The following is a 19262-nucleotide window of genomic DNA, read 5'->3' as shown; positions in this document are numbered from 1 at the left end:
ACTTGCAACCAAGAGGAGATATGCTGCCTGTGCATGAAAGAGTCGGCCTTTTATATGGTTTAAATGCAATTAATACACTCGTGAAAGGTTGAATTGTCGCTCACTCATCTCTGATGTATTTTTCTGACAGCTGCATAAATATGCAGTCATTTCCATTTACCCATCCTTTGTATGAGTACGTAATGGATATTCTAATAAATAATAGGAGGTCTATCATTAAATCTCCTAGAACTCTAAAGCTGTCATACCTTCTCTACAGAAGCAAGCAGCCTATTTACATATCACAGTCCACACAAAGCATTCCTATTTTTGTAATGTTAAAAGAAGCCAATGCCCCAATGCTCTCAACACAGATCGCTATTGCGAGCTTGATTCAGTTTCATTTGGGGTTAGGGCTCTCAGGATAGATTCAAGACAGCAACATCTGCAATTCAGCTGTTTAAATGGTAACGAGTAACCGTAATTTCTGGCTTCCAGGTGAGTGCCCTTTTACCTTCCAGCTGCTACACAGGTGAACGGTACCAAACATGCTGTTGCCACATGCAGCTGCAATGGAATAGGCTCCATCAGAATGCCGCTGTCACAACATGGTGTCAGTCTCACGGTAATTTTCCTGTAGTGCTCAGACACCAGACAAAATGGTTCTGTTTGGTTTCTTTTCAGAATACAGTGGTGAGAGAAATATAAGCTTGGGTTTGAGGGCTGTTTTCTGTTCCATTTACATAAGCTAGTACAGGCTGTCAGATTCATAGCGAAATAACCCGAGAGCCATCAGAAAGCAGTAGGGAGCAATATGCCAATTTCAAGAAAGTAATGGATCACCCTTAAGTCCCTATTACCTTTATCACTACCATTATCAGTATTATCACTATGTATGTAACACAATCTCAGTAAAACATATTCTGTTTGCATTCACGAAATCAACAACAGCGGCAACAGCAGTGGATGTGAGTCACACCAATACACTATACGGTGTCTGTAAGATCGTTCAAAGGTGATACCTTAATGTTATCCACTAAATATTATCATTATTATTATCATTATTATTAAGTATTAGTAGCAGTAGAAAATGCTAAGGCTATGAGTGAGGTTTTTGTGTGCTTTGTTAACATAATCAATTTCCTTTCCTAAAATTGTATTTCACACATGGCTCTTCACCTCAAACGTTTGGACTCTACAGGGGCACACAGGTCCCACAGCTTTACACAGTTCATGCTGCAGTGCTGTGAGTGTTTTATTTGATCACCTGTAATAAAAGAGATCCTCCACAGTCCTCGACATCACTGCACACTTTGTAATTTCAGGCTTGTTCATTTGCGGCCACAGAGAGGGAAGCTGTGAATGCTTCACTACACTGATTTTCATGTGTCGTCACATTGGTTCTCCCATTGCTTTCTCCCCTGTGTATTATTATTATTATCATTATTATGAAGTATTACTGTACTTTAGCTCTCACAAAACAAACAATAAATTAATGAACTAATTAATGAATTAAATGCGACCGGCCTTCTTCCAATGCATCCCGTTTGTGTTTCCTGCCGGGTGTTTAATCTAGCCCACAGTGCGCATCGATCTTATATTCTACATTGACTGGTCCACTTTCACCCTCCCATGTCGTGAGTTTAAGGCTTTAATTTATTTGTTTCCGCTGATTACTTACTGTTGCCATCATTTGTATTACTATGACCAGAAGGGGAACAATTACCAAGCTTGACTAAAAACAGATGATTATTGGATTGGTTTGATGGGGTCTGCATGGTAAAACTCCGCGTGAGTATGCCAGGGTTGCATACTGGTGGGTGGCTGTGAGACTGGGGAGGAGTTCTGGGCATATGCATTGGGAAGCATTCCAATGCCCAAGGAATTGTCTTGAGCTGAGTGTGGAGAAGGGTCTGCAACAGAGCATTGGCAGCAAAGAGCAACCGGAAGCCTTGTGTTGCTAAAGAGGGCATTAATAGTTTAAAGAAGATGAAGCTGGAGTTCATTTGGGAGCCCCACTGGGTACTTGTCAATCATAGTAATATGAGACCTTTGGTCACTTTAGCTGAGGGACTCAATGTACTGCCAGGCAACTAACACCATCAAGATAGAAAAAAAAAAATCTACAGAGATGTGGCCTATACTGAAAAAAAATCAGATGCATATAGATATCAGTTGCTTTTGATGCTATTTCGAAGTTTGTGGTTGTGAAATGAAAATGAACAGATTGCGTTAATTAATTTTCCTGAATTCACACATAGGCCTATATTAAAGAATACACCAGAAGAAGCAGATGCAGGAGAGGCTGTCTGTAAATAAAAAAATCACAGGTTGTTATAACACATTATTAAATGAGTTTACAGACATTGGATGCTGGACGCTCAAGTCATAACCATACACACATCTCTGTCCTGATAGACTCTCCCTATTCTAACTTACCTCAAATTCTCTCAGTCAGTAATGAAGACAAAATTGCAGCCCAGTCAATTAAATAGTTCACTTTAGGTTGATCTATGGTGCTCAGCAACCTTTCCTTGCAATCAAAACTGAATAAAGTCTATTGGACTAAAATTATATGTCTGCAATTCTAAGTAATGAAAACAAGCAGCTGAGAACCAAGGAGTCTGACATTTGAAAGCTCAGTGCAGAACAAGAAGCAAAAAAAAAGATTAGAAAAACACTTTTTTCTCTGCAGATGAATGCATGAAAATGTAATGCAAAACAGCATCCAAAATGTTATTAATGTTGACACAGCATTGGCAGAGAGTGATAAGGCATTAGGTAACATCAGCAAGTTGATTAACTAAAGGAACAAACTGGTTTTTATTTAGTTATGTGCTATACCTCCAGAATAGCCAAGGTGCATGCCACTGTGGTGACACACACTGCCCCTCAACATCAAGAAACTTGAGTAGCAGGCACTGTGTGTGTGTGTGTGTGTGTGTGTGCGTGTGTGTGTGTGTGACCTTGAAATCTGTGTAATTATGCTTAAATGCTGTCAAGCTGGTGAAGCAATCAGCAAATAAATGCGTATATTAATTACAAAGATTAGTACAGCAATAACAAAATCAAGTCTTTTCTTCTAAATAAGGTAAAACCAAGCTGGCTTTGGTAATACAGTGGGGAAAGTGAGGAGTGGTCTCTCTTTGTCCGTTTCCTTTTATTTTTTTTCTCTCTGTGACTCCTTTCTGACCTGGTCAAGAGGTTACACTTTACACATGTTCAATAAAAACACAATGACTGTCTTTACTCAACATCTCTGATCTTTCACATAAAGGCTTGCAGTTTACTGATATTAAATCTAGCACCCTGTCTCTGCAGAGGGGGCTGTCTGGCTGCCTAAAGGATCAGGGGCATCTGTAATGGCAGTGCCTCCAGCACTCCAGCAGAGCCCTAGTTCAGTGTAGGACAGCTGCCTTCAACATTATCCAGCCGGGGTTTGCAAAGCCAGAATAGACATGCACGCGCATATTCACGCATACACACACTCACACATGCGTATACAAACGCACACACAGACACACATTCACACAAACAGGCACACGCAAAGAGAATATGCTCCTCCTTGATTGCACAAACACACACAGACATATTTGCACGTCACACCTATATATCACTTCTCATGAAAATAAATTGCACTACCACAAAGAACAACAGAGAGAGAGAGTATGTGTGTGTGCGTGTGAGAGAGAGGGAGGCAGACAGAGAGAGAAAGAGAGAGAGGTGGGCTTGGACAGAAGGAGGAGACAAATGGCATAATGACACGCCATTACAGGTAGCTTATCACTCTCCTTCAGTGAATGAAAATAGGTCCTTGTTTCCTTCCAGGTGATGAGAATCATTGGTAATCTAACACCGTCATTAAGTGGGTATCAAAGAGCTAAGGAAATTCAGACATCTCAGAACCACAGAAGCTAAACTGACTGGATTAGGAGGATGAGGGAAATGGGCTCTTGTAGAAAACACAAGCAAACAGACAGCTCTGCTCTGGCCTAGGCAGGCTTCTGAAGACCCCTGAGATGATTAAATGGTGCTTGAAGACACAACAGCCCATGTCTGGCTTGTTTGCAGCATCAGGCGCAGACTACTTTTTTTGTACCCGAAGAGTTACAGTGCGTATATTGGTTTTCATATCGGTACATGTTTTGACACTGCGCCTCCCAGAGTACATTGAAATGAAATGAAATGAAAATGAAAATGAAATAAAATGAAATGCCTGGTACAGGGTGTCTGAAACTCTGTGTATACCTCTGTAGCGTAGCAACTGTAGACACAAACAATGAAAACAGGATAATTGTACACTGTGGGGAAGGTCTAACCGAGTTCAACTATAATCAAATATTTTTATGATTCCATATGAAATGTTTTCATTTATTATGGCTCTTCCACAATATATTTTGCCTGCTCCCTTAAAAAAAAAAAAACAGATTATTAAAAAAAAGCACAACGATGTAAGTGTACACATTTGAGAAAGAAAGCATTTACAGCCATAAAGAACACTACAAACACTCAACAATGTAGCACAAGAAGGAGAAAGTAAATACAATCACACAATGGCAGTGGGTATACTAAGTCACCACATTAAACAAGACACATCAAGGGGTACACAACAAAAGGGACTTCACCCTGGCATGTGATTTGCTACATGTTCTTTCAAAGAAATTCATACATGTAGCATAAATTTTAACCTTTTATGCCAGAACAGATAGTAAACAGTGCTAACTTCTAAGAAAATGTGCCTTTGTAACAGATATGTTGTGTTTTCGAAAGCAAGACCAGCCTTTCTCCATCTATATTTTCTTTCAGTCATCCCTCTACGGCTCTCTGTAAGTTTATACTCTTCGTAACCTGGACCAAATCATATTTTAGCTCCTGATTCTGTACAGTATATATATATATTTGAAATCGAACAATACCCTCAAGGAGCTAAAAAGACAGAGTTCAGATCCCTTTGACTGTTATGAATGACAAAGAATAAAAAAAATAAACCCTCTGTGTGACTAAGCCAAGTGTGGCCTAATATCTGTGATTCACCGGTTCATAAAAGGATAAAGCCATCAATACAGGGAACCCTCTTACACTATGCTGAGTGTCCATTAGTAATCAGGAGTTATAAGTGATTTTATTTATTTTGTTGAAAAAAAACAAGCAAAATAAATAATAAAAAAACTGTATTCATTTGACTTGGCATCAGCTATCGCAAACAAAGCCTGCAGCAAAGTCTGTGTTGGCGGAAATGTAAAAAAAAAAAAAAAAAAAAAGAAAAAAAGGATAGGAAATGACTCACTGCACAGTAACTTGATCTAGTGCATACATTTCTGAGGCAATACATGGGTACATTTGAACTTTGAACATGCAATTGACCTCTATGCCTATTACTGATAATAACTTGCTGTGAAGCCTGTAATTGTTTCACCAATCATCACCTATTAACAGAAGACGCTTTACTTTATGTTGCCTGGATGGACAAATGGAAATGGCGCCGCTCAAAAAGGTATGACCCAAGCTACAATGCAACGTGACCCATCTCTCCTACCCTCCAAACAAACACAGCTAAGGGAGGGGGGAAGGGGGCAGGGGGGAGATAGCACATGTTTTTCCTCAAAAGCACTGGAAAATTTACCTCTCGATCCCCGCAGTGGAAATGGATTTTAGGAGGGTGACGGATCATACCTCACATTCTCTGGAGCCCGAGATGGTGTAGGTGCAGGGTCCTGTCCCATTGACCAGCACGTCCATGGTCTCAGAGTTTGTGGGTTTGTAGTCCACATAATACTCCTGCAGGGGGGAGTTGAGGGTGCGTTCTGTTTCCCGCACCTTTTTCCTGCGCTTTCGGACCATGGAGTGCTGCTGCAGCTGCTTCATGCTGCTGGGGTAGCGCTTCCACGACACATATATCACCAGCAGGATCATAGCTACCGACAAGAAGAGCGCCACACTGCCGGCAATTATTTTGTGGAAGGAAACATGCTCAAAGTCCTGCTCTGGGATGGTGGAGGAGGCCCCCGAAGGCATGGGGCTGGCGAAACCAACCCCCGCCAGCTCCTCGCCCACTCTGGACAAAGTGGGAATGGGCAAGCGCTCGGGTTTTGATGGAGTATTGGGGAGGGTGGATGGTGTGGAGACAGATGGGGCCGGAGTGGCTTTGCAGATGCTGTACGTTTCCACTGCATCCATCACTTTCTCCCCCTGGGCCTCCTTGGGTCCCGCACAAATCATGGTGGTCTCCTTGTTCCCCTTGAAGTTCCTCAGCCAAACCACCAGGGGGCAGATGCTGGGGCTGCAGTCCCATATGTTGCCTGCTAGGCTGATGGTGGTCAGAGAGATCCATGCTGCCACCGCCTCCTGAGACACATTGCTGAGCTTGTTGGAGTCCAGGTTGAGTGTCTGCAGGTTGGGCAGGCACTGGTAGATACTGGCATCCACAACTTGCAGGTCGTTTCCCGAGAGGTCCAGTTTCTGCAGGGAGGTCCAGATCCAGGTGAGCCCCTGGCTGATGGACCGGATGCGGTTCCACTGCAGGTAGAGCGCCCGCAGGTTGTAGAGGCGTGGAAAGTGTGAGAAGTTGATCTTGGAGAACTGGTTGTGCTCCAAGTGCAGTTCAGTCAGTTTGAGCAGCCCCGCGAAGGCATTGCGGGTGAGGCTGCGCAGTCGGTTGTAGCCCAGGTCCAGAAACTCCAGGTTGCGGCAGTCCTGAAAGACTCGCACGGGGACGCTCTTCAAGGAATTGGAACGGATGTGGAGGCTGAGCAGCTTGCGGAGACCCTGGAACTGGTTTGGCTGCAGGGCCTGCAGCTTGTTGTAGGACAGGTCGAGGTTTCGTAAGTTGGGGACGGTGTGGAAAGTGGCGTTTTGGAGCTGTGTGATCTTGTTTGAGCTCAGAATCAGCTCCTTGAGCCTACGCACTCCCTGGAAGGCCTGGCTGTCCACGGTGTTGATGTAGTTGTGGTCCAGGTAGAGCCAGACAAGCTGGCTCAGGCCGGCAAACTGGCCGGCCCTGAGGCTCACCAGGCTGTTGTAGCGCAGGGACAGGCCCTGGCACCCACCGGAGACGTTCTTTGGCACGTCGCGAAAGGCGTTGGACTCACAGTACACTATCTTCCCATCGCAGCGGCAGCTCCGAGGACACGGACGCTCACGGACGCTGCTCGGGGATGCCAGCAGCCAGGCCTGCAACAGCAGCGGCACCATTAGCCACCTGCCTCGCATCAGGGACCCTGCAAACACACAGGGCAGACAGAGATGCTTACATTAAACTTCCCCCTATAGCTCCCTTATCTTTTTACTCTAACTGTCTAACATTATAGGATTTAATGGATTTCATGAACTTCATGTCACCTCTAAGGGACACAATAGCATGGTCTTACTGAAGAAAAAAAAAAAACCCAGAGAATTCAGATCACAACCAAAATATTTCAGAGATAAGTATTTCATTAACCCAGAAAAGTTTATGTCTAATTAAAAGTAATTAAAACAAATATTACATGCTAGAAATTTTCTAGGTCTAGAACAAAAACCATATTTTTCAAATAATCAACTTCCTTTATTATTTTTTTTTAAGTTGCCTTTTTCAGATGAGCTTTATGAAAGCATTTAGGTCCAGAAACCTGTGCCTTAAATTAGGGGATATATCAAATGAATTAAAAAGCAGCTATTACAAACAGAACATTGTAATACAGGTAACACACAATGAATGAATTTATGGATTAAAATTATATTTCGGCAGGAATGAATAGGATTGGAGTGAATTGTTAGTTAATTGGAGTCAGCCCCATTTATACTGAGGGCTACCTATTAAGGTTTATTAAACAAGTAATTATGTAACAACTGATAATTGGCTTTTCACAGCTATTGTAGTAAACAAAAGTAGTACAGAGGATCCCAAAAGCCTGAGTTTTGACAATATTACAAAAACTTTGACAACATTACAAAAATTTGTCAATTTCTGGTTTGTAGGGAAATGAATTATTCACATGAAGTGAATAATTTACTTGAGCTGTATTATTTTCACCCCAACTGGAAGTCATGTCTATGCTGTGTTTACTTGTCTGTGAAGTAACTGTGGAAAGACTTTTGACTCTACACTACACTGAGACTTTGTGTCTTACATCTACTTTCTCAATAAATTACTATGTCTTTCCTTGCACACTAATCTCCAAATAATGCATTCAGGACCATCTGAAGATATCATAAAACAGGTTTCCACAAAATACAGCTCATCTGCTTATTCTTCTGTTATCAAACAGCAGTGATCCAAGTCTTTCACTACAGATACAGCAGAGTAATACCTCATTATGAAGCTAAACAGCACAAAAGAGATTATACTTGATCGGCGTAACAGATGGGGGTGGTAAAAGAATAAATATGGCAAGAGTTTAGGGGTATGGGTCCAAGCAGTCAAAAACTGAAGGATTAATCAGCCCTGTACTTCTGAGTGAGAAAAGAAACGTCCTTCTATAAAAAGTTTCCTTTTCGTGCGTCAGAGAACTTAAAATTACTGCAAGCGTAAACACAATCTCTGATGTGAAATGGCTATTCTTACTCATAGTCTTCTTATTCTAATCCTTGTGATGGCTTTGTCGCTGCTGATTCTTTGACCAGGGGTAGCTGACAGATATTAGGCAACATATGTTAACTAACATGACATTTTGTTTGTGCCAAACATATGTGGATCCCATATGGGTGCGTGAGTAAGGTCTTTTTTCAGGAGTCTTTTACTCCCAGATGGAGGGATCCATGGGATGCCGCTGACAATTTGGGGAAACAATCCACAAGCCTTTCATTCAGAGGAGGACTTTTTTCTCGTGGACATATTAAAACGAAATAGGCGATGGATGTTTTTCTAAAGAAAGCAGTATTTCATGTCTTTCACAAATTAGGAAATGTTGAACAGCCTGATAACATTTAGCCCAATTTAGCCAAAACTCCCTCGGTCAAATTTCATGTTTCCATAATAGGGACCTGAGACAACTCTTATGACAAGCTCAATAGAAAGAGGTAAAGATTGAATTTAACTCTCTACTCTCTAATACTACTTAAATAGTTCACTTTCTGAATAAACAGAGAATTTGCATGCCTTAATATGCAATTTGTGTGATGGAGACATGGTCATTCATAACAAAATCAAAATAAAACATCCTCTCTTTCCAAAACGACAACCTTGCATATCATGCAGGGCCACCCAGCTCATTCTCTTTGGTGTAATGAATGTTCAGTACATAATTACATGGTATGTTATTTCAAGTCATGCTGTTTCTATGATATTTAACAGAGAGGGGCATATTACAATCACCCTTGGAAGTGCCAAACAAACCGCTTTTACCAGATGTATTCTTGGGTACTGTGAAGGAGCTGTGATTGGGGAAAGGGAATTGTAAAGCCTGACTAAAGCACAGTCAACCATCAGAATCACAAACACATTTGGAATGGAGATTGTTTATTAATATGAAAATGTTTGTAACTCAAAAATAGGCCTGAGGGCTTTTATCTGATAATAATTGAGAATGTGATAACCTATGTTTTTACACTACATGTACATACATTCTACAGTAAGAAAACAATCCTTAGTAGACAGTTTAATTCCACTGAATTCTAATGAAAGAGAGAAGTAACAGTGCTATTGTGTTCATACATTTTAAAAAAATCTTGTCACTGACACCATTAAAGTATGCTTTATCCTTGAGGAAGTGTATTGATAATGTGTAGTGCTGGTTAATGTGAGCTGCTTATTAACCAGAATTTTGGTGCTTTTGTCTCTGGGGTTCACCAGTAACCTGACTAGGGCCAAGGGTCAAGGATTGGGTAATTGGGTATGATGTGGGGTATGTCAACATCACAACTGTTGGCCTTTAGAGGACAGGTAGAAGCAAAGAGGTGAGACTTTGGTGAGATCAAGGTGCAAATGTATGGCAAATCACTCTGAATATATGCTCTCTGATAGACCTGTGCTCACATAGATGATTACGAAGACACATTGTTCAAGGGCTCAGAATGATTTCCTAGACTGCAAAAATAATATGTCAATACTTTTTATATTAATACTGTTTTGACACATTGCTACCGTGAGCCTTTTAAAAGTTTGATTCAAATACAAATTGGCTGTAGCTGTGGGGACAACTTGGGGACAATTATAATTGCATAGTGGTAGTGATATTTCACCTGCTCCAATAATTGGGATAGTCTCCCTCATATGTTAAGTGAACCCATACACTTATAAAGCTGGCCCATATAAAAAGCCACTTTACCCCTTAATAGGCAAAACCCCAATCTAAATTGGCCTGTCCTAAAGTATATACTGTACTGGTTTGTTTAGAGTGGTCTTCCTGATGCCAGAAGGTTGTTGGTTCAATTCCCAGCTGAGTCATGTCAAAGACCCTACAGGGCTTGGCACAACAGAGTGGTTGGGAAATAGACTGGTATCCTGTCTGTGGGATGTATTTGTATTTCAAGATGCATCACACAGCAGAAATTAAGGTAAGCTCCGACACTCTCGGCCACCCAGGCCTGGATGTGCCTTCCTCCCTCCCACATTTTAAGAAGGGATCAAAACGTACTTTTCACCCTGTAAGGCTGTACGGATTCTAATTCACTTGGCACTCATTTCACTTTTGTCAGTCTTGTTGGCCATGAAGAATGCTATCAAGACAGTGTATTCTTTCACAGAATGTGCTTGGATATTAGACTATTACAGTATGTGGAGCAAATTTGCCCCTGAGGTTTTTGAGCCATCCTTCTAATCTTCAGTTATAATAGCAATATGCAAGTGTGCCAACGAGTTGCCCTAACACGATTCTCAGCTTGAAGTGCTATCCGGTTTGTGTTTACATTATTTCAGTGCTGTGGGGGCATGCTGTAATCACAAACGGCATGCTCTTCCAACAGTGATGGGAAGTTTAGCCTCCCTTGATGATGCAGAAATGTATGATACCCAAAACGATTTCTCTTTCACACAGGACTACACAGGCCAATATTAAGGCCACAACATTCCAGTGAGCACCAACGCACAGTAATGGCAAAAAACTGCACAATAGAAAATAAGCACAAACAAACCAGCAATGACAGATTTTTTATTCTTCCCCCTATTCTTAATGATATTTCCATTTCCCAGATTCTAATTTCCCCTGACAGTGACGGTTATATCTGAGCAGAACAATTCACAGCATAAGCAATCAAACCCAGGAAGCAGATATGGCTCCTGCCTCTTTCTCCTCCTCATCCCCTGACAGGCTTTCAATCTCCTCCTCAGTTATCTGTTTTGACACCCTCTCCACTCCATTACATGAGAAAGCTCTTAGCCATTTAATAAGGGACACCTCATCTGTCTAACAGTCTCCTTGTGTGATGTAGCTATTTGAGAGAGGGGGGGGGGAGAAAAAAAAAAGAAACATATGAGGAATTTACTGAAACCCCAGCAGCAATCTCTGTTTCATCACTGCTCCAGAGCGAATATTTGTTTTGACTGACACCTGTTTCTAAAAGTCATGTTTAATGTTGCCTTTTTCATATTAGCAACCCACCCTGCCATTATAAATGTAAAAATGTACTAAGGCAGAAAGTTTACAAGATTAATGCCATAGCTGTGGTTAATGCCACAGCTGTTTGTAATTCTGGGGCTTTTCAATGATTATTACAATTAATAGGCATGGTAGATTGACAGGTGTTTAAGCTTGGTGTGCAAATCGGTAAACTTAGAAAGAATAACATTAAAATCAACAATTACCAACTACTGGTAATACTTTCAGTATTAAAAAGCTATCGGGAGTCATGTTACACCTCTGAATAATATACTCCCACGACAGGATATGGATACTGCGCAGGGATACACGGGAAAATACTGAACGAGGTGTCATTAAAGAGGGGGAAAGCATCTTCATTACGCATGCAAATGAAAAATTACGCAACATACTTGCGCAATTACGCAACATACCCGTGATTTGTGCAAAAATTATACAGGAACTGTAACTATCAACTAAACCATCCGAATTTCAGTATAACGCCAGTATTGGGATGCCTTCTATGCATTTTATAGCCCCCACCCTCTATTGATAATATGATATAAGTGGTGTAACTTTCTCATAAAGCACATGAGGCCATGTTTGACGGTTTCATATTATCACCATTATGAATATAGGACTGAACGCAACACGAAATACTAGGGCGAAACACCTGTCTTCTATTCTAACTTGAGAAATGAATTGCATTCTGTGGGAGGAGCTTTCTTTTCCTGCTGCTTACTGGATAATTACATGATTAAGTGACCAAGGGGTTGCTGAGAATTTTATTGGGTCGCTTCATTAATTAAACCTCAAACCGCACAGTGTTTGAAGAAACCCTGAACCACTCAAGCAGGGTTAACCATAGAAAAAGAATAAGAGAAAAAAAAATAAAACTAATTACTTTTTTTGCGATTGACTGTTCAATAAATGATATATGCTTACAGCATGACCTTAACAAAACACTCTGGTCAACACTGCAGTGATTCACAACAAAATTCATTGGAAAGCACTGTGTTATAAACAACTGACCATGAAGTTTCAATTATAGATGAGTCCAATTGATAGACAAAGTCATTCCGAACCGCGTAAGCACGGAGAACACTGCCGCAGCGCCCGGTTGGTTTTGCTATATTTACTGTATAGCTGTTAAAACGGAACGCCTCCGCTCCTGGCTAAGTTGTCATTTTGTGTTCGCAAAAACAAGAACCTCTCCACTGCCGCAGAGCCATTTGGCGCTATTAATCATTTTATGAGGCATAAGGCTAGACGTACTACATGCTACCAATGAACAGCATCAGAGCTGGCCACATACTCATCAAACGAAACGAGTTCTAAAAGAAAAGCCTAAATATAAGCTAAGACATCAAAAGCTCACGCAGGGCGATTGGACATATAGCTACAAAGCAGAGACATATACCTTTAACTTATTAATTTGAGTTTTTCGATCCCATCGAAAGGACAACAAAATTTCTGAAAACCTATAAGTACACCTCACAATATACTTCCACTGCATGCTTAGAAAAAAAGCTAAACATACAGTAACCTCAAAAAAAAAAAAAAAAAAAAAAAAAAATCACACGACAGCAACACTACATATTATTATTATTATTATTTTATTATTATGTATATTATTCTTACTGCCGCGATTATGATTATGCACAATAAAAATATTTTAAATACATACAAATTGTTTGGTGGTGAAAGCTGAATGAACTCTAGCTCTCCTGTCATAGTTACCAGTGCCCTTTATAATTTATTGGGGAAGAGAAAAGGAGAGGAACTAGGGTACTTTTATTTAAGCATTTCTGTTGATTATACACAGCCAGAATACACTCAGGGTAATGATAAGCACAGCTATTTTTATTAATTATAATACCTTCAGTGAGTAATCCACCAGTGCTCTGCTATTTTTCGTGACTGCTACTGACATACAGGCTACTTTGCCATATGTGTGCTGAAGAGCCACAGAATGTTACTGGGATCGCAGTGAGCGAAGGGGACTCGGTTCTGCAGTGGCAGGGGAAAAAAAAAGATCTTAAGTGCCTTCATGAACACACTGATAATCTAAAACTGCAGTGAGGGACAACGGCTGGCCTCATAGGTAGCAGGTCAATAACGAGGCGAATCGGTCCCTTATGAACCCACCAAAATAAATACATAAGACGACACAGAAATACGCGGTGCGCGGTTTGAGGCACATTCTATGTGCTCTCCAGCCGCAAAGGCATCAATCAACCGCCGCGGTGAAGCACAAGTCACAACAAAATGCTCGTTAGCCTCAGTCAACAGCACAACACGCAGACTAAAGACAACAAAGACGGGCGAAAGCGAGGCGTTACACGGCTGTGAGCAGAGACAGATTAAGAAAAACACCAAAAAGACATTGAGTTGCAAGGAAATAGTATATAACCCATATTTTCACAATCAAGTTCTGCTTTATGTGCACCTGTTGAACATGAAATAGAAACATCTGTTCGCTATCTTTGTGATAGGATATCTTAACCAGTATGCTTATACATAATTATGCACAGCCATGCATGATAAAGTTGCCAAGCTTCTAACATTAACCTTAATTAGCATTTCAATCCCAGTCAACGGCCCTTCCCAGTCCTGTTTACTAATCCATACAGGAAAAGTACACTTTACATAACAAAATGTTCGACAATTAAAAACTAAACTGCGATGAGCTGGACAAGTATTTCATGAAATGGCAATATCCGTCATTATTCAGTATCTGTGGTAATGTGAGCCGTGGATGGTGCGGCTATTTCAGCATCGGTGCTGCGCATGATGTTGTGTTACTTATTTTTAATATAGTCAGCAAACAAGTGTACGATATCAACCATGTCTTAATGGAAAATAGACAGCCAAATGAATTTTGCGAAGACGCGGGTGCATAGCTGCTGTGTTGTTTGAAAATACAGCTGAAATGTAGTTGCATATTCATGCAACAAAACAGGTTACTGTCTCAAGTTTATTGTGCCGATCTGTAAACGAGGACTAGAGGGTGGAATATTCACCCCTAATCTAGGCATGAGCTCTTTTGGCAGGTGGCTGCAGATTTTTTTTTCTCTTTTTAGGAAAGCAAGCACTGAGCGTGTAACGTTCCATACCGTTTACTTTGCGCAGGTATTTTCAAGAAAGAATGAGCACTACAAGAAAAAACTGTTTTGCAATGACATGAAATAAGTATTGATAAAGCGGCACATAACATACCCATATCCGCGTATCTATCAGATCCTGTCCACGGGTTTATAGCCTGCTACAAGCACTTGACTCCCGAGCCCGCATGACACGCGGTCTCCTCAGATGGTTCCGTTTTTATCCACTACTCAACCCGCTCTCGCAGCTCAGCCGGTACAGCAACCGACAGCAAGCACAAGCGAGGCACACCTGCCCGCCGCTGCGCTCCGGAGGTATGGCAAGGGTGAGCAACCTTGTGCCCGTATTTCAGTCCCCAAGTCCAGCCATGCAGCATATCTCAGTGTCCTGATGCAAGCAGGGAAATAGCCTCGACTTCTCTCCGGGATTTTGACGCATTATTAACACTATTTTATTGTTACGCAATTAACGAAAAACAGCAAGAGAGGAACATGAGCGGATAGTTCCAAAGCCAGACGGACTTACATCCGGAATAAAACGTGCGAGAAAGAAAAGTTTATAGAAGCCACGCTACTTATTAATGTTCGCATTGCGTTTCATCCATCAGGTATGCCATAATGCGTAAACAACGATTCTCTTAAAATAAAGATACTGCAACAGCAGGATTCAACAGACAACAAACATTCCTTTGCAATAAACTGTTCCAGTTGACCGAAACGAGCATAGTACAGATTGCCTGGGAGTCTGTATTCCAACGTTTTGGCAGAAAAGTGATATGGGAGTAAAAGAAAATCAAACAGTTCGCAAATCAAGAGCCCTGTTAGGACAAATGCTGCTCCTTCCCGTATTCTCTTCCTCCGTCTCTCAGTTCCAAATAGGACAGGGGTAGAGAAGGCGGTTTAGTAGCGCGCTACCACTGTAACAATATCACGGCTGTCTCTCACTGCAACTTCGCTGTGTGGAATGATTCATATTGCCCTCTTCTGGCGAGAAGCGAACGCCCACAGCAAAACCAATGCTGCCCTCTCACTTCTGTTCGCTCCTACTGTATGTAGACTACACTTTAACGCATGTAGACGAAACCCTAGCAAATCAAGCAGAACAGAATTTTCCGTTGGATTAAGTGTATTTCAGTTAAATTTTATGAATATCGCTATGAAAAGACATTAAGCATAGCAGGAAATTAGGGTCCCACTTGCTCCTATATATTTACAAATGCCTTTACAGATATCTGACATCAACATCTATTTGTTTTATTCATATATGTGTGATCAAGTTCAAAATTGAGCAAAATACATTTATTCCCTAGCAGCCACGTGCACAAAACATTAGTATTTTCTGAAACAAACAGAAACACGAATATACCGGTATTTATTTTACAGCTGTGCAGTTTTCCTTTCATTGCACATTAAAGCATTCCCTTATTTCCATTACAAAAAAACCACCAGTTACCCGAAATTGCACATGATGCTGTGGCATTACTACAGTGTGCCAGGCCTCCATGAATGAACATGAATAAATGGAACTATTTCAAAATAAAATGTGTATGTTGCAGTCAAATTCTTTTAGGATATATTAATACCATACTTTTGCATTCAAATATCCATATTTTTATTTTTGATTATTACTCTCTCTCTCTCTCTCTCTCCCTCTCCCTCTCCCCCCCTCTCTCTCTCTCTCTCTCTCTCTCTCTCTCTCTCTCTCTCTCTCTCTCTCACACACACACACACACACACACGCACACACACACACACCCACCCACACACACACACACACACACACACTAAGCTGGTATCATAAGAATCAGTCCCATGGTGTCCCTTGCCTTCCATTGCAATTTACATCTAATTACTGTGCATTAGCTTATCTCTCAGGGAAGTCAGTAACACATGCAGAGCTCCTAATAAGTGTAATAAAATGGTCTGGCCAAACACCCGTTGTGACCATATCAGTGGTCCATAACCCTCACAGTATACATTCATTACATTAAATGATTACAGTTCAATGGAACCATGTTTCCATACAGTGATAATGTATTTACGGCACTGTGTGGTTTAACAGGAAATGTACAGGAATGTGTGGAAATAGCATGTTTAGTCTCATCTTTTACTCAGAGTCTTGGGAGTGGGCCCCACCTGGCCAGTCAAAAAAAGTTATTGAAACCCTTGTGGACATCATTGAACAGCACCTAGAAATGATTGTTGTGTTCCGCTGCCCACCACAAAATGTGGTCACTAACAGGAAATGTCCATGTATGAATGTTACATCTGCACTATGTTTTGAATTCCAGTGAGTAAGTATATGTGATGGTTCTGTCTTCTTAACCAAATATAATAAATCAGACATATGAAGATATATGAAATGTACATGTTAATATGAAAAATATGTAGTATATATTGTACATACTTCCCTCACCTAATACAGTAAATGCATAACCATTTTATGAAAAATATATTTCCATTGAACTTTAATTATCTGATGTAATAAATGTGTACTGTCTGGGTTATGGACTATTGATATCATCAGAACAGTTACCCCCCCCCCCCCCCCCCCAAACCAACCCCACCCCCACCCCCAATACATGGATTATATGAGGGTTAGAATGTGATCCAAACCACAGTCTACATGACAAACAGAGAATATCATATTTACCCACTATAACAGAATGAACACACCATGAACAGAGGGATCGGGTCCATTAAGCAGATGTAAGCATGGACCAACCACCGAAACTCTCAACTAGTTTGAGGCCAGGCAGTTGGAGGAACCTTTCCAGACCTGGTTGAATCAGAAGCATCACAGATGGTGCTGTATGTATGGCATTCAAGTGCCAAGGCTAGACTAGTGCACTAGGGATAGAGCAGGACACGAATGGAAGCGGAGATTGGGCACAGTAGATGAAAAGGAGCGGAAACCAGGACTGCAGGACACTGGGGACAGTGCAGAAGCAGCGGTAGCATTAGAGAGATATTACTTAAACATTTAATGATAACACAACTCCAGAGGCAATATCAGTGGTAATGGACGCTGATGATAAGGCCAGCTTAACAAAATTTTATCCATTTATACAGCAGGATATTTATTGAGCCAGTTGTGGGTTATGTGCCTTGGCCAAGGGTACAACAGCAGTGTCCTAGCAGAGAACTGAAACAACAAACCTTTTGGTTACAAACCCTGCTTCTTACCACTGTGCCACATTGCTGACATTCTGTCCTTTTTCTGGTATCTTTCTGTCATTGACAGTAGCTTTCTTTTCTTCTATTTTTTTCTATGTACAATTTTCCCATATCTTTTCTTGTCGACATATGTCCAATTGTAAATTAAAATAAATGAATCAGTCTTTCATTAACTGTTGATACATGGCAGTTGTACAGTGCTATTGCTGACATGGATACAGTCTTTACTGTTGGGAGCCCACGTCAGAAGAGCAATCATTAGACAAATTAAATGTTCACTTGAATAAATCAACATCATTGGACCACATTCTCTGAAATGTTCCATGAATATACAAAGGTTGTGCGTAATAACCCACTAATAGAACTCTGAACCAGGGTCAGAACTATTGTTCCTCACGTGGTTGTCTCTTGCTGCTCTTTATCACTAGCATAATTATGGGTAATAGACGCATCAAATCACACCCCTAATAGAGTACACTTGACTCATGGCAATCAAGCACATTCAACCAATCACACAAATATAGCTAAATTAAAGACAAGAAAAAAGAGTGGGGAGGAGAGACAGGATGCAGTTGCGCAGACAGACAGACAGAAAGATGGACAGAGAAAGCAGTATAAGCACGGGCTACTAATCTGTCAAACTGTGCGTTCTGTGTGACTAATTTTCCTCCATTGTTGTGTATCCACCATGAAAGAGGCTGTTTCATGAGCCGGTACATGAGCACATGAAAGTATTTAAGTTGGACTTACTCCAAAGGCATCCCTTTACATATATTGAGGGAATTTTGAGGATAAGTGTCTTCTGTGAACATCTGCCTCTCACATATGTGAAGGATGTTTTCAGAACGCATGGTGCCTTAGCTGTCATGTCATGTAAGGCATACAAGAATTCCCTGTTTCATACTACTAAATATAGAGCGAAAGTAGAAACTTTTTGCAATACACATACTGACATGAAATGCACGGCTGAGCTTATTTTGTCATCCTCCCCGCTACATCCAAAATCAATTTGTTAATATTTCCTGTCAGACATGACTTCAGTTGACTGAGCACACCTAAAACTAGTAGCAAAGTTTTTTTCTTTCCCTTACAAGGTTTAGGTGTGGGTACCTTATCTGCAGTTATATCTGATTGTCAGTTTTGAGCTATGTATGCTACATCACTGTGCACTCTGCATATTTAAACTTTTGTGAAAGTAAAATAACACTCATGTCTCAAAAGGAAACACAGAGCCTCCCAGCTGGTGTTCCTTAGGAACAAATCACCTCATTTATTTGCCTTGAGGTGTTCCCAGACAGAAGCTGTAGTCTCATGGAAATAATAAACTATGAATGAAGGATGAAAGTGTATTAAAACCAATGGCGTGACGCAAAGTATGAGCTCTAAATATTCTAAGCAAGTATAGAGTATGAGTGGCAGATATACATTTATATAACATTATTTATTCATTTATTTATTTGTAAGGCCTTTATGGCCAAAGGGAAACTGTACATGTAACATGTAGAGTTTA

General features: G+C 40.9%; 1 protein-coding gene across 2 annotated transcripts in view; it reads right to left on the bottom strand.

Moving 5' to 3' along the window:
- The window catches only part of LOC118776613 (leucine-rich repeat transmembrane neuronal protein 4), an 83468-nt gene extending 68468 nt beyond the window's left edge, over positions 1 to 15000 (bottom strand). Inside the window, exons 1-2 of one of the 2 annotated variants that reach the window (XM_036527068.1) lie at positions 14691 to 15000; positions 5653 to 7196 (exon numbers count right to left, since the gene is read on the bottom strand). In XM_036527068.1, the coding sequence (XP_036382961.1) occupies positions 5653 to 7196; positions 14691 to 14694 (1548 nt within the window). In that variant the 5' untranslated portion in view covers positions 14695 to 15000. Of the gene's footprint in view, positions 1 to 5602; positions 7197 to 14690 lie in introns of both variants that reach the window. The other variant, XM_036527069.1, reaches the window with a different exon arrangement.
- Positions 15001 to 19262: the final 4262 nt, after the last annotated feature.

The sequence above is a fragment of the Megalops cyprinoides genome, chromosome 4 (assembly GCF_013368585.1).
Source record: "Megalops cyprinoides isolate fMegCyp1 chromosome 4, fMegCyp1.pri, whole genome shotgun sequence".
In the NCBI taxonomy this organism is placed as follows: Eukaryota; Metazoa; Chordata; class Actinopteri; order Elopiformes; family Megalopidae; genus Megalops; species Megalops cyprinoides.
This window is presented reverse-complemented; position numbering and strand designations above follow the sequence as displayed.